Source organism: Archocentrus centrarchus, chromosome 21 (genome assembly GCF_007364275.1).
Source record: "Archocentrus centrarchus isolate MPI-CPG fArcCen1 chromosome 21, fArcCen1, whole genome shotgun sequence".
Lineage (NCBI taxonomy): Eukaryota > Metazoa > Chordata > Actinopteri > Cichliformes > Cichlidae > Archocentrus > Archocentrus centrarchus.
This window is the reverse complement of record NC_044366.1, coordinates 814331-828832: the sequence shown is the minus strand read 5'-3', so window position 1 is coordinate 828832 and position 14502 is coordinate 814331. Positions and strand designations below refer to the sequence as shown.

The following is a 14502-nucleotide window of genomic DNA, read 5'->3' as shown; positions in this document are numbered from 1 at the left end:
AGTGCATGGGTAAATGTAAAACGTGTTGTATAAGTGCTTTGAGTGCTCAGACTGAGTAGAAAAGCACTATATAAGAGCTAGTCCATTTACCATTACTTGCTTTACTCATCAAAAGATGGGGAAGACAGTGACCAAGCCAAACCTAAGGATGAGAAAATCCTTGAAGATGTCGACCCGACAGATGTGGCCAATGAGAAGTTAGCAGTGTTGCGAGTGCAATCCTGTGCTGATGCATGTAACTACTGCCTCACGACTCAATAACTGAGCAAAATTCTCTGTCAATAATTGATTAATAAATCAAACTGTGAGCTCTTTAATATATTCTGTAGCTCCACTCACAGCAGACAGGACTCTGTTGTAGTCTCCCTTGACACTGAGAAGGTTTCTGACCAAGCTGAACAGCCTCATATGGTATCTGATTACAATGGTATCTGATCTGGATTACAATAATTTATAAAAGAGCAACAATGCCTGCATGGCAACAGATTGAGCACCTTTCCTGTATGTCTAAGTCTAAGGCTGGTCTTAGATGCTCTCTATACTGAAAACCTCTAAAATATATGTTAACACCCCAATACGCTTTAATCATGTGTTTCTTATAAAGTTTCTGTCTCTGAGCTTCAGTGCCAATGAGCAAAACCTCAGTTTTTTCCTCATTCAGCTGGAAGACGTTTGCTGCCATCCATCATTTAATATTTAAAATACAATTAAAGAGCATCAATTGGCTCGGTGTCATCGGGAGACACATAAAACTGTGTATCTTCAACATAACTGTGGAAACCTGTGGGGGACCCTGGTTATCCTTTGTTCTGGCTAGCTCCCTGATCCTCTATCAATGAGATATGATTTAAACCAGCTAAAAACAGAACCTGAGGGTCCAATCGCCATCAATTTGACTAAAAGTATGGAGTGCTCCACAATATCAAAGGCAGCACTGACCTCAAGATGAACCAACACAGAAGACTTTTTCAGATCCAAATTGGTCCTGAGATCTTTCAAATCGTGACCATTGTCGTTTCTGTACTGTCTGTTGCTGTTTTTAATCATTCAGCTGATTAGAAACAAGTTTCTCCGAAACTTTGTTTAAAAACGGTCGATTGGACACAGGCCTGTGATTATTGAGTATTGATGTATCTGTAGTTAAACAGCAGCTGTCTTGAGAGATGTTGGGAAGATACCCATCTGAATAGAGTAATTAGTAATGTTCAGTAGTTCGTCCATAAATGAGCCACAAACAGATTTTAAAAAATGAAGTGGGACGGGGTCTAAAAGACAGGCAGTGTTGTTTAGCTGGGAGAATACTTTTCTCAGCATCTCAGCGTCAACCAGCACAAAGTTCTCCATTGTTTCTTTGTGTAAAAATAAAGGTTGCATGTTCTGGGACTGTTGAAGATTTGTTCTAATATCAATTTTACTTTGAAGTGGGCTTCAAAGTTTCACAGTTTAGACTGAAAGACATGCCACTGGGATTTTTAAAACTGGGGTTTATGAAAAGGTGGAGAACAAGAGTCTGGGATCGTTCCATCTGTCTGAAAATAACCTGGATAAAAGTGAATTTCTTTCCTAAGTGGTCTTTAAAAATTCGAGAGTTTACAGTGTTTGTTTTTTCTTCATCTTTTTTTTCTGATGATCTTCTCTTTCGTTATGTTTCCGATATCATCCTGGCAGGTTTCAGTTTCATAGGTGCCACTCGGTCAAGTTAAAACGATCAATCGTAAGATCGCGTGATGAGGGTAAAATGAAGGAGGTCTATAAATGTTCACTTCAGTGATGGTGTCTCCTTACAGTTCTCTCAGTGTGTGTTGTATAGGACTGGCCATAGGCGTAGGAACCGGGGGGGGGGACGCCAGGATCTATCCCCCCCAATATTGGAGACAGGTGCATTCGTCCCACTCAAAAATTACACTGCAGAGGTAAAACGTCTGTGGGGAATGTTGCCGTGAATACGGTTGTCTATAACATCTTGTTGTCAGTTTACTTTTTATAGAAACCAAATCTTTGGTTCAGTCATCTTAATCCTGAGAAGGTCACTCGTCCAATATTTACTGGACAAGAAGTCAATTTGTGAGCAGTTTGTTGCTGCAAATGAGAGGCGTTAAAACCATTTTGGCTCTTTTGCCTAGGCCAATGTTTTTAACCCTTTGTGTGCTCTGCACCTGATTGGCCAATTATTAAATGCAGGGCTGTAAAGTGCAAGGCACACTGTGTTGTCAGTGAGGCACACAGCTTCTCTATGTAAATGTGAGAGGTATCACTTTTATTTATTTCTGTTGGTTATTTTTATTCAGACGAGATCAGACGGCAGCACGGTGGCGCAGTGGTTAGCACTGCTGCCTCACAGTTAGAATACCATCTGGAAGGCCTGGGTTCGATTCCACCTTGGCCCAGGCCTCTCCCTCTCTCTGTGTGGAGTTTGCATGTTCTCCCCGTGCTTGCGTGGGTTTCCTCCGGGTACTCCGGTTTCCTCCCACATTCCAAAGACATGCACTTACTGGGGTTAGGTTAACTGGCTAATCTAAATTGCCCATAGGTGTGAATGAGAGCATGAATGTGAGTGTGAAAGGTCGTCTGTCCCTCTGTGTTGGCCCTGCAACAGGCTTGCGACCTGTTCAGGGTGTACCCTGCCTCTCGCCCTATGACAGCTGGGATAGGCTCCAGTCCCCCCGCGACCCTTAACAGGATGTGCGGAAGCGAATGGATGGATGGGTTATATTTATTTTTATTTATTAGATTTTGTTTTTGTTGTCCAAACAAACAATGTTTCATAATATACATATTTTAATAGCTGTTTTTTTTAGTTAAGCTTGATATTAAAAAGTGAATAATTTATTCATTACATTATCTGTGAGGATTCTTTCACGTCAGATTGTTTAATTAAAGAACCAGTTCTGTTGCCAGTCAACCTATATAAATGCATTTTTGACCATTATTAAATGTTTTCAACCAATAAAACATATCAAACTTTGCACTTGTGTGTGCTACTAAATTATTTTTGTGCTACTGAAATATTTAGCTTGCTAGTACCAGTGCGGCCACCTGATAAAGTAAGCGTACAGCCTGGAATGACACGGTCATTATGCTTGATTTAACGACTCAAGCCATTTTGTTTGGTGGTTTGTCCACGTCTTACAATTATAAAACATATACATATGTAAATTATACATGCAATAATATAGGTGTACACAACACTATTTTTCCAAGAAACCTTTGAAAAAGAAGAAAGTAAAAGATCAGACAGCATGTTTTATGCTTTGCTCCGAGTATTTAACAACCCCAAATAGTAAACTCATTCCTATGCCCTTGGGACTGGCCTTTCATAGCTGGCTCCCTTTTGCCACTGAATTAAACCATATGAAGGATCAGAATGAGGCTGAGATCATTTTCTGATCCACACTGTTGGCAGGAGAAACTGTGCTTTCAGTCCTGGAAATCTGACACACCTGAGGAATTAGAAAATGTGCTACACCAAGAGAAAAATACATACTATGTGTCAAATAAATTAATAACTAATAATTAACCAATCATCAGTGTAAATGAATGTAAAGGTCTTAATAACGTATATGATCTACTGCCAGTTCTTGTGGGTTTCTTTAGTTTGTTCTGTATATTTATGTTTTTTGCACAGATTATATGATGTTATGTGTTTCAGTAACTAATGTTGTTACTTCACAAGGATGTGTACTTACTAAAGGTGTTTCTGGCAATCATGGGGTCTGACTGCAGGTGGACTCCAGGCCCGTATTTGTTGACTCCCCGCACTCTGAACAGGTACTCTGTGTTCTTCATCAGCCCGGTGATGTTGCAGGTCAGTTCCTTGCACTCGGCATGCATGAGTACCCAGTTAAGTCTGTTTGTGTCACGCCTCTCCACAATGTAGTGAGCGATGTCATCGCCGCCGTCTTCGAGAGGAGGCTTCCAGCTCAGAGTGCAGGATTCCTCTGTTATCTTACTGATCTCGATGCTGCCTTCACACACTCCAGGTGTGTCTGGAAAAACAGATGTACTCATGTTAAAACACTTAACTGTCACAATTTAATACCTCCAAAGTAATCTGTAAGCAAATTAAAATAAGTGGTTAAAAATAAAGTCACTCACCAAGCACTTTGACGTTGACCTCTGCAGTCTTGGTTCCACTTACATTCCTGACTGTAAGGATGTATTTTCCAGTGTCATCTCTGTCACAGAATTTGATGATGGCCATGGCTCGAGTGGGAGTATACTGCAAGTGGTACTTTTCACACAAGTCCAGATCTCTGTTACCCTTGGACCAAGAAGCCTTGGGATCAGGTCTGCCACCCACTGCAGCATCCAGAACCAGGTCTGAACCGGCCCTGACCATCACAGTTTCAGACAGGAGTTTGCTGTCCAGTTGGGCCTTTGGAGGTTCTGTCAAGTGGTTATTCAGTACATAGTTTTGAAACTTGGTTGAAATTGAAATCACATTCCTTGAAAATATTTTGGTCTTGTTTTGGTTGCCTACACTGATTTAGTAAACAATTTGAATATTACTGTGAATTAATTGTGTGGCATATTGATGAGGCTGTATCATGGTTGGAAATCTTACCAAAGTCAGTCTTGCACTGCACAGAGCCGGTGGACTCAGAGGGTATGCTGAAGACTTGGTTGGCATTCTTGGCAATAACTCTGAACTCGTAGGGCTCTCCTTCTCCCAGCGCAGTTACAGTATAGAAATTTTCTGTCACGTTGGTGTAGTTACACTTCAGCCAGCGGCCCTCACCAGTCAGAGTGTACGGCTTACGCTCGATGATGTAGCCTACAATTGGACTGCCACCGTCATACAGTGGAGACGACCACTTTAGGGACACGGTGGTCCTTGTTACGTTTGTGACTTCAGGCTTACCTGGTGGATCTAAATACCAAATCAACAATGTTTGTCAGACATTTTTGTTTAAAGGCACATTAATTTAAAAGCACTCCATGACGTGATGCTATACTGTATCAGAACTCACCAACAGGGTTTTGAGCAACTGCTCCCTTCGAGGCCTCGCTGGCTTTGCTGAGCCCCGCACTATTCATAGCATAAACCCTGAACTGATATTCCAGGCCTTCCACCAGACCTTCCACTTTGTAATAACACTCAAAGCAAGGGATCTTGTTCTCCCTCACCCACAGGATATTGTTCCTCTCCTTTTTCTCAATCCAGTAACCCGTCACCTTGCTTCCACCATCATGGTAGGGCTCCTCCCATTTCAGGGTCATTGTGTTAGCAGTGACATTAAAGACTGAAGGCTTTGTTGGTGGACCTGCAGGTGCTGTGATCAAAAATTAGATATTGCTGTTAGATTCAAGTTCAACATAAGACTTTTATTGTATGGGATGGAAACAATTATTATATAATGATTATAAATGTAGCAGCTAAGTTCAAAAGTAACATTATAGAGGAATACTTACTGTAAGGATGCTCTGCAACAATAGTCTCAGACTCAGAGGGCTTGCTGACACCAAATCTGTTCTCTGCAGAGACCCTGAATGTGTACTGCATGTATTTGGTCAAGTTACTGACGTGGAGAGATGTGCGCTTCACGCTGGAGTTGATCAGCTGCCAGGCTGTGGAACCAGATTCACGCTTCTCCACAATGTAGTTGGTGATGTCAGTGCCACCATCATCTTCTGGTGGATGCCAGTTAACAACACAGGATTCAGAAGTAATGGAAGAGATTTCAATTGGTCCACTTGGAGGACTGGGCCTGCCTGTGACATTAACTTCAATAGTAAAGGTTCTAGTTCCTGCTACATTCTCCAGAGTCAGGTGGTATTTACCACCATCTCCTCTCATGGCCTCCTTAACTGAGATGCTGGTTCTATCTTTAGTAACTTTGACGGAGACTCTGTCTGTGTTTTTCAGCCTCATTTCCTCCAGCTTCCAGGTGACCTTAGGAGCGGGTCTGCCACTGATGGGAACATCGATGGTGAAGGTGCTTCCAGACCTGCATGTAATAAGCTGGTTGGTGATTTCACTGAGGTCAGCAGCAGGTTCGATGTGAGGTTCTTTGACCAGAACAGGAGCCAGAGTTTCCTTGGGCTTGCTATAGCCAGATTCATTCTTAGCCTTCACACGGAAGTCATACTCATCGCCCTTATTGAGCTTTTCAACAACATAGGTCAGATTTTTGGTGTTGCCAACAACTACCCATTTGTCTGTACCCTTTGGCCTAGCTTCAATGACGAAACACTGGATGCGACTACCACCATCATGCTCTGGTTTCAGCCATCCCAATGACACAGAGTTGTCTGTGGTGTCGAGGATGTCCAGTCTCTTTGTAGTTGCTGGCTCTGCAGTGGCAATGACAGGCTCAGTCAGTTCAAATGCCTCACCCACACCATGCTGGTTCTCGGCTGAGACTCTGAAGAAGTATGGCACTCCCTCCAGCAGATCCTGGATCTTTAGGATATACTTTGTGCATTTGCTACCACACTGCTGCCAAGTGCGGCGGCTAGCCTCACGCCTCTCAACAATATAGTGATGGATTCTGGCTCCACCATCATTGAGAGGAGGTTTCCAGATAAGTGTGACTGTGCCTCTGGACACCTCCTTGAAGGTAACAGCCTGTGGAGGTCCAGGAGTGTCCATGACCTTTACAACGAATGTAATGGCCTTGCTGCCGCTGGGGTTCTCTAGGTTTACGGTATATTTGCCTATATCATTTCTAGAGCAGTTTTCAATGCTTAGACAACTGTAGCCATCAGTAGTTGTTATCTCTGACATGACACTCAGCTCCCCTTCCTCCTTCACCCAAGTGGCAGTGGGAATAGGTTTTCCTCTGAAGTGGATGCCCAAGCACACTGAACCTCCTGCTTTGACAATGTGTGTCTGCTTGAAGGTGGCGTCAATATCTACCTGTGGGGGTGTTAGCCTATCTACAGCCTGAGCAGGCTCTGGAGTTTCTTTGTGCTCACCTCTGCCCACATGATTGACAGCTGCAACACGGAATTTGTACTCAGCCCCTGTCTGGAGACCTGTCACCACATAATTTGTTTCAGCCACAAGCTCCTCATTTACTCTCTTCCATTCTGCCCCTTCTCTCTTTACCATTTCAATAATGTAGCCAAGAATCTCCATGCCTCCATCATCAGCAGGTTTGGTCCATTCCAAGCTGATGGAGGTATTGGTGGAGTCTGACACACAGACCACTGATGGAGCACAAGGAATATCTTTTGGCTCAGCAGCTTTGATGGGTAATGAGATGTTGCTAGCAGCTCCAACACCAGCATCGTTTACGGCCATAACACGGAACTCGTATTCCATATCCTCTGTTAGGTTGTGCACTCTGTGAGCACATTCAACAATGGGCTTCTTGGTAATCACCTTGTAGAACCGGACAGTCTTCTTCTCTCGTTTCTCCAGGATATAGTACTGAATGGGATTTCCTCCATCAGATGTTGGAGGAGTCCAGGACAAGGTGATGCTCTCTCCTGTAACTTCAGTTGCATCAGGAGTGCCTGGAGCATCAGGAGTGGCTGGGGGGAACAATTTTAATATTGAGTGGAACTGACTAAATAAGAGTAACAAGAATTTGTAATCGCCATTTGTCTTTTTTTTTTTTAAACCCTATAAAATTACAACTTACTATATTGCATCTGTGCAATGATGGGACTGGATTCCAGAGGTCTGCCAACTCCAAACTTGTTAACAGCAGATACCCGGAATTGGTACTCATTAGTCTTGATGAGCTTGGTTGCATTGAAGATGCACTCCTTACATTCATCAGAAACCAATGTCCAAGAAATCTTGGCAGTTTCACGCTTCTCAACGATGTAATGTGAAATCTCGGAGCAGCCATCATTCTCTGGGGGATTCCAAGACACAGTGCACTTGCCCTCTGAGATGTTGCTGAAAGTGATGGGTCCAACTGGCTCCCCAGGTGTATCTGCATCACGTAGGTGTGGGAAAGTGATGTTAGAATCATAATGAATAAAAGTGTAAACACATACACTGAATTACAGGCAGAAAAATGTCAAAAATGCAAACCTTGGACTTGAACAAGGATGCTTTCTTTTTTAGTTCCAGATCCATTGGTAGCTTCCACAGTGTAGAGTCCACGGTGTGAGCGGTCAGCATCCCTGACAAAGAGGGTGCTGGATCCAGGAACTGTAATGATGTCCATCACCTTTTTGGTCATCTCCACACCATCCTTGAACCAGACAACCTTGGGAACTGGCCGTCCAGTAATGGTCACTTTTAGCCTCATGCTGTCTCCCGCCTTGACTGTCAAACCTTCAAAGTACTCTGGGCCAAACTCAATGTTTGGAGAAGCTGATTTTGAGAAAAAGAGTATTAGTTTATGGGAGGCAGCTTTACTAAACTAGGTTTTGAGAAAAACAGCAAAGCATTGAACTATATTATTTACCCTTTAGTCTCTGATTTAATGCTTCCCCAATAGTTACACTGTCCCAGCTCTTTGTCCAGTCATTACTCACCATTTTCACTTCTTACAGCAATCAGGCCAGAAGAGTTGGATGGGGGACTGACAACACCCATGGCATTTCTGGCAATGACTCTAAACTCATATCGTTCATTTGTTGCCAATCCAGTGACGGTGTACTGACAGTCATGTACGTCGGTCAAGTTAGCCTTGAACCAGCGCCCGTGTCCTTGACGTTTCTCGATATTGTATCCAGCAATCTTACTACCACCATCACGTTTGGGTGCATCCCATTTCAGTGTCACCGAGTCACTAGTCACATCAATGTAATCAGGCTGGCCAGGAGGATCTGAAATACACAATGTGCCTTTTAACGCTTTGCCACAGTGCTTTCATTTCAACTAAATTCTAGTCAGCTTTTATGGAAAACAGACTAAATTTCCAGCATGCTGTATGTTTGAAGTGTAACGAGGGAATTTAATTAATGGTCTGAATCAATACTCACCAACTGGACTGACGGCCATGGTTGGCTTGCTTTCATCACTCATTCGGCTGAACCCAGCATCATTCTGGGCATAGACCCTGAAGGAGTACTCAAGGCCTTCAATGAGCTCCAAAATCCTGTAATCTGTTTCTTTGATCACCACGGTGTTCACCTTTTGCCACATGATGCTATTCTTCTCCTTCTTCTCCACATGATAGCCCTGTATGGGGGTTCCACCATCAAAGATGGGCTTCTCCCACTGAATGGTCATACCATCGTTGGTAACATTGTATACCACGGGCTTGCCTGGTGGGCCTGGAGGCCTGAACTGGTGCTTGGCAATAACCATTTGAGAAAGCAGAGGCTCACTGACACCATATCTGTTCTCAGCACACACTCTGAACTGGTACTGAACCCCTTTGATAAGGCTGGCGACCTTGAATTGAGTATCCTGTACACTAGAGCAGGCCATCTTCCAGTCAGTTTGGGAGGTGTCACGTTTCTCCACAGAGTAGCAGGTAATGTCTCCACCTCCATCATCATTTGGTTCATCCCATGAGATCATGATGCTCTCGGCTCTCACTTCATCCAGTCGGATAGGTCCAACAGGCTTTGATGGTGGTCCCAGTGTGATGACATAGATGTGGAAGGATTTCCTGTTCACCTTATTGTCAAGGGTTAAGGTATATTTACCCTCATTCTCCTTCTTCACATTCTTAATTGCTAGAGTGGCTTTGTTTTCCGTTGTCTTGAAGCGTATTTGATCACTCTCTTTCAGAGGCAGGTTGTCCTTCATCCAAAGAACAGAAGGTCTAGGCTTGCCTTTGTATGGCAGTTCAATGTGCACATTATGACCCAGACGAACGCTGATGCTGCCGCCTGGATATTCGGTGAGGTCTGCCTCTGGTGGAATAATGTAGTCAATGACCTTGATAGGCCCAATTTCAACAAAATCTCCCTTTCCTTTCTCATTCCTGGCAGCAACTCTAAAGAACATGTTTGAGTGCTCCTTGAGTTTCTTGACCTCAAACTCACACTGTCTGCTTGTTCCTCCTAACGACCATTCCTCATCTGTTACCTTCTTCTCAATAATGTAGTCAGAGATTATACTACCACCATCATAATCTGGTTTCAGCCACTGGAGAGTGATAGAGGTCTTTGATGAATCCTTCATAGAGACCTCCTTGACTGGTCCTGGAGTTTCTGTAGCTTTAACAGGCTCATGCGTTTCACATGGATCACCAATACCATTCTCATTCTCTGCTAAGACACGGAAGAAGAAGGGTGTCTTTTCAGAAAGATCTCCAATGGTGTATGTTGTGTCTGTGCATTTGCTTGTTACTGCAGAATATGATCTCTTGGATGAATCTCTCTTCTCCACAATGTAGTTAGTAATCTCTGCACCGCCATCAAGAAGTGGGGGCTCCCAGCAGAGAGTCACCTTTCCACGAGTCACATCCTTAAGGACCAGGTTCCTGCACTGAGCTGGAGTATCTTGGACCTTCACAGACAGAGTCACTGTCTTGGGCTCTCCCACACCATTCTCTATCTTGACTGTGTATTTTCCAGTATCAAGCCTAGTCACCTCACGCATAACAAGGACTGTGCTTGTGTCTGAATGGTGGAATTCATATTTGGGGTTGCGATCAATGCATTCTTCTCCCTTGCTCCAGGAAGCAGTGGGTGCAGGTCTGCCCTTTATTGGAACAGAGAGTTCCACATCCTTGCCGGCCTTCACAATGTAGTGAGTTCTCATGGCAACATCTGAGTCAATCTGGGCCTCCTCTGGGAAGGGAGGAGATACAAGGTCACTACATGTTACTATAGTTACTGGTTACTATATGTGAGCAACATGAAAGCAAAACATGAAACATGTATTGTACACTGAACACATTATTCATTTTCAATGGGAAATGGATTTACCCAGGATGTCCTTAGCCTGTACTGGTTCAGTCATCTTTAGCGGCTCTCCACGACCAGCACAATTGACGGCAGAAACTCTGAAGAAGTAGTTGACATCTGGTTTTAAATTGTGGACTACATACTCTGTTGTTTTGACTTCTCCTTTGGAGGTAATCATAGCCCATTCTTGTTCTCCCTCCACAAGCTTTTCCACCATGTAACTGGTGACCTCACTTCCTCCATCCCATTCTGGTTTGGACCAGCCCAAAGTGATGGATGTCTTGGTGGAGTCCACCACCTTTAACTTGCAAGGTTCATCTGGTGGATCTGTAATTCACATGTGTTTGTTAGGTGGAGTGTATATTTATATTCAGTGCTTTTTTGGTAAATGTGTGAATCTAAGTGTACTTACCAACTGGGTCAGCAGCCTTATAATAGTCTGATGCATCAGAGAATGGTCCCTCTCCTGCCTTGTTAATGGCGCACACACGATACTGGTATTCATTTCCTTCTGTCAAGTGATAGACTGCCTGTTTGGTGCCAGTGATAGGATCTTTATAAACTCTGATCCAGCGCAAGCTCTTCTTGTCTCGTCTCTCCAGGTAGTAGCCTGTCACAGCACTACCTCCGTCCACACCTGGTTTGCCCCATTCCACCACCATAGTGGACTTTGTAATGGTGTTCACCTCAGGAGTATGAGGCTGCCCAGGAGTTACTTTAGAAATAGACAGGTGTGTTAAGATAATCTAATTGTGAAGTTAATGACAAACAAGCCTGATAAAAAGTAAAATGTATTTAAAAGCAGAAGAAACACACAGGATAGTTGCTGTGCATTGATTTCATGCCACTCTAGGGAAACCTACCAAAGGCATTCTTAGCAATGACAGGCTCTGACTCCAGTGGTTCTCCAACTCCATACTTGTTAACACCCATGACGCGGAATACATACTCATTTCCACGCACCAGTTTGCCGACAGCAGTGTATGTCTGCTCGCATTTGTCAGAAACTGTTGACCAGACCACTCTGCTAGTCTCACGCCTCTCAACAATGTAGTGGGTGACCTTGGAACCTCCCTGGTCAGACTCAGGCACCGGTTCCCAGCTGAACATGATCCTTTCTGCTGTGATGGAGTTGAAATTAATATTGCCAGCTGGGGGTCCAGGTTTGTCTAAGGAAAGATAAAAACATTTGAAAGAAATAGCATATGAACATTACATAAAAACTGTCAAATTGAGGGATGAGAAGATGGAGGGTTTATAAAGTAAAACAATCAATATAACTAAGGGATTCAGATGTAAAGAAATGTGAAAATATGAGACAAGAATTTAGAAATACCTAGGATTTCAATCCTGATGGTTGCAGATGCTGACCCCAGAACGTTCCTAATCTTGATCTCATATGAACCTGTATCAAGGCGAGTTGCATCCTTGATCAGAACAGCAGAAGAGTCTGTTGTGCTTTCAACAGACACAGTGGAGGTTGTTACAAGTTCCTTTCCATTCTTGAGCCACTCAATGGTTGGCAGAGGCTTGGCAATAATTCCTACTCTGAGCTTAACTGAAGCTCCAGCTTTGTACTGAACCACATCCAGATACTCTGGAGGAAGGTCAATGGCTGGGGCACCTGTGGGAAAAAAGATATTTATGCAAGTGCATAAATAAAACTCAGTCCAAGTAATCTATAAATATGGAAATAACTATGGATGGTACACTCACCACATGCATCAACACAAGTGACTGGTCCAGCAATGAGAGATGGGTTGCTGACAGACCCAACTGCATTCTTAGCATACACTCTGAACTCATAAGACTCATCCTGGTTCAGTCCAGATACAGTGAAACCCAGCTCAATGATGTTCGTAAAGTTGGCCTTCACCCATCTGCCACTGGGGGCCTCCCTCCTTTCCACACTGTAGCCAGTAATCTTGCTGCCACCATCAAATGGAGGCTTCTGCCAGGTCAGGCTAACTGAGTTCTTGGTGACTTCTGTGACACGAACATTTGCTGGGGGCTCTGTATTATTAAAGTGAGAAAGACCCAAGTTTAATAAAATAAATGTAAAGGTTTTTAGCTGCAAATAAATATACATAAAAAAAAAAAAAAAAAAAAAAAAAAAAAAAAAAAAAAAAAATATATACATAATAAATCAAATGCTCACCACAGGCATCAATAGCAAGAACTTCTTCTGAGGTTTTGCTCATTTTTCCAATACCAGCAGCATTTTCAGCTGCCACCTTGAATTCATAGATGAGACCAGGGCAAATGTTTGTAACATGCCACTGGTTTCCTGGGATTGCAGTCTTATTGATTTTCTGCCAAAGGATGCTGCTCCTCTCTTTCATCTGGAGATGGTATCCAATCACAGGGTTTCCACCATCATTGACTGGCTCATTCCAACAGACTGTGAGACTCTCTCTGGACACAAAGCTAACCCAAGGTGTGGATGGAGGTCCAGGGACAACTGTTATAGAAAGCATTCTTGTTAAAATACATTCAGAAAGATGCCTCAATCACAAAACAGAAGCTGTCATAAGAAACTGAAACTGAAAATAAGGGATAAAGTGGCTTACTGTATGGAAGCTTTATCGTGACTGGCTTGCTGTCAATGTGGTCACTGACACCATAACGATTTTCAGCCTTGATTCTGAACTGATACTCCTCTCCCTTGGTCAGTTTAGTCACCTTGATCTCACTTCTGGCAATGGCAGTGGATACCTCTACCCAGGCAGGAGTGCTGGTTTCACGTTTAAGAACAACATAATTGGTAACAGGACTGCCACCATCATACTCTGGAGGAGCCCATTTCAGATGGACTGTTGTCTCTCCAACTTCTCCAATCTGAACTGGACCAACAGGAGGTCCAGGTTTGTCCAGCACAACAAAGATAATGAAAATCCTGGTGGTACCTCCTGCATTTGAGGCGGTGATTTCATATTTGCCAGCATCGGCTGAAACGCTTTCATTTAGGGTGATTATTAAGCTATCAGGAGTTACTTCTGTCAACAGCCTCTTGGACGCCTTAATGACGACGTTGTTCTTGGATATAGTGACCTTTGGCATGGGCCTGCCAGTTAATGGAATCTCAAAAGTCAGGTTGGAGTCTGCTTTTACATAAACTGTATTCTTGGGATAGTTCTTCAGGTCAAACTCTGGAGCCTCTGTTGGAAAAAATAACACAAAACTGTGTTAAGTCATGTCACCATAAAACTAGAAGATTAGTAATGTCCATTATTTCAGAAACACCATGGCTTTTTTTCAAAAACTTGTACATTAAAATAAATTATCATTACATGTGGACACCATGTCAAATTTTTAAATTGTGTAATGTGTCTGTATATCAAAATTTGCAATTTAAGTTAGCAGTAATACCGTGTATTTCCTTAACAATAACAGGAACGATCATCTCCTTGGGTTCACTAAGTCCAGCATGGTTCTCAGCGCGGACTCTGAAAAAGTACTCGGCACCTTCCCGAAGGCTCTTGATAGTGTGAGTCATTGTCCTCACAGTGGCACATTTCACCCACTTGGTCTGCCCTTTCTCAACAGCATCAATAAGGTAACCAGTGACTTTGCTCCCACCGTCATATTCTGGTCTGGTCCACACAATTGTAACGCTGTCCTTGGTAACATTTGCAACTCCAAGTTTCATCGGTGGACTTGGTACCTCTGTTACAGACAGCAGGAGAATTTTATTAAGTACAAGCTGTTGACATGATGTTTAAAAAAAAAAAA

General features: G+C 43.2%; 1 protein-coding gene across 1 annotated transcript in view; it reads right to left on the bottom strand.

Moving 5' to 3' along the window:
• ttn.1 (titin, tandem duplicate 1) overlaps nt 1–14502 on the bottom strand; it is an 81444-nt gene that overhangs the window by 16496 nt on the left and 50446 nt on the right. Inside the window, exons 55-71 of the mRNA XM_030758077.1 lie at nt 14140–14436; nt 13341–13928; nt 12929–13231; nt 12487–12783; nt 12107–12394; nt 11634–11939; nt 11183–11485; nt 10792–11097; nt 8890–10653; nt 8440–8733; nt 7991–8275; nt 7590–7889; nt 5413–7479; nt 4971–5273; nt 4565–4870; nt 4096–4386; nt 3687–3986 (exon numbers count right to left, since the gene is read on the bottom strand). Of these exons, the coding sequence (XP_030613937.1) occupies nt 3687–3986; nt 4096–4386; nt 4565–4870; nt 4971–5273; nt 5413–7479; nt 7590–7889; nt 7991–8275; nt 8440–8733; nt 8890–10653; nt 10792–11097; nt 11183–11485; nt 11634–11939; nt 12107–12394; nt 12487–12783; nt 12929–13231; nt 13341–13928; nt 14140–14436 (8598 nt within the window). The remainder of the gene's footprint in view (nt 1–3686; nt 3987–4095; nt 4387–4564; nt 4871–4970; nt 5274–5412; nt 7480–7589; nt 7890–7990; nt 8276–8439; nt 8734–8889; nt 10654–10791; nt 11098–11182; nt 11486–11633; nt 11940–12106; nt 12395–12486; nt 12784–12928; nt 13232–13340; nt 13929–14139; nt 14437–14502) is intronic.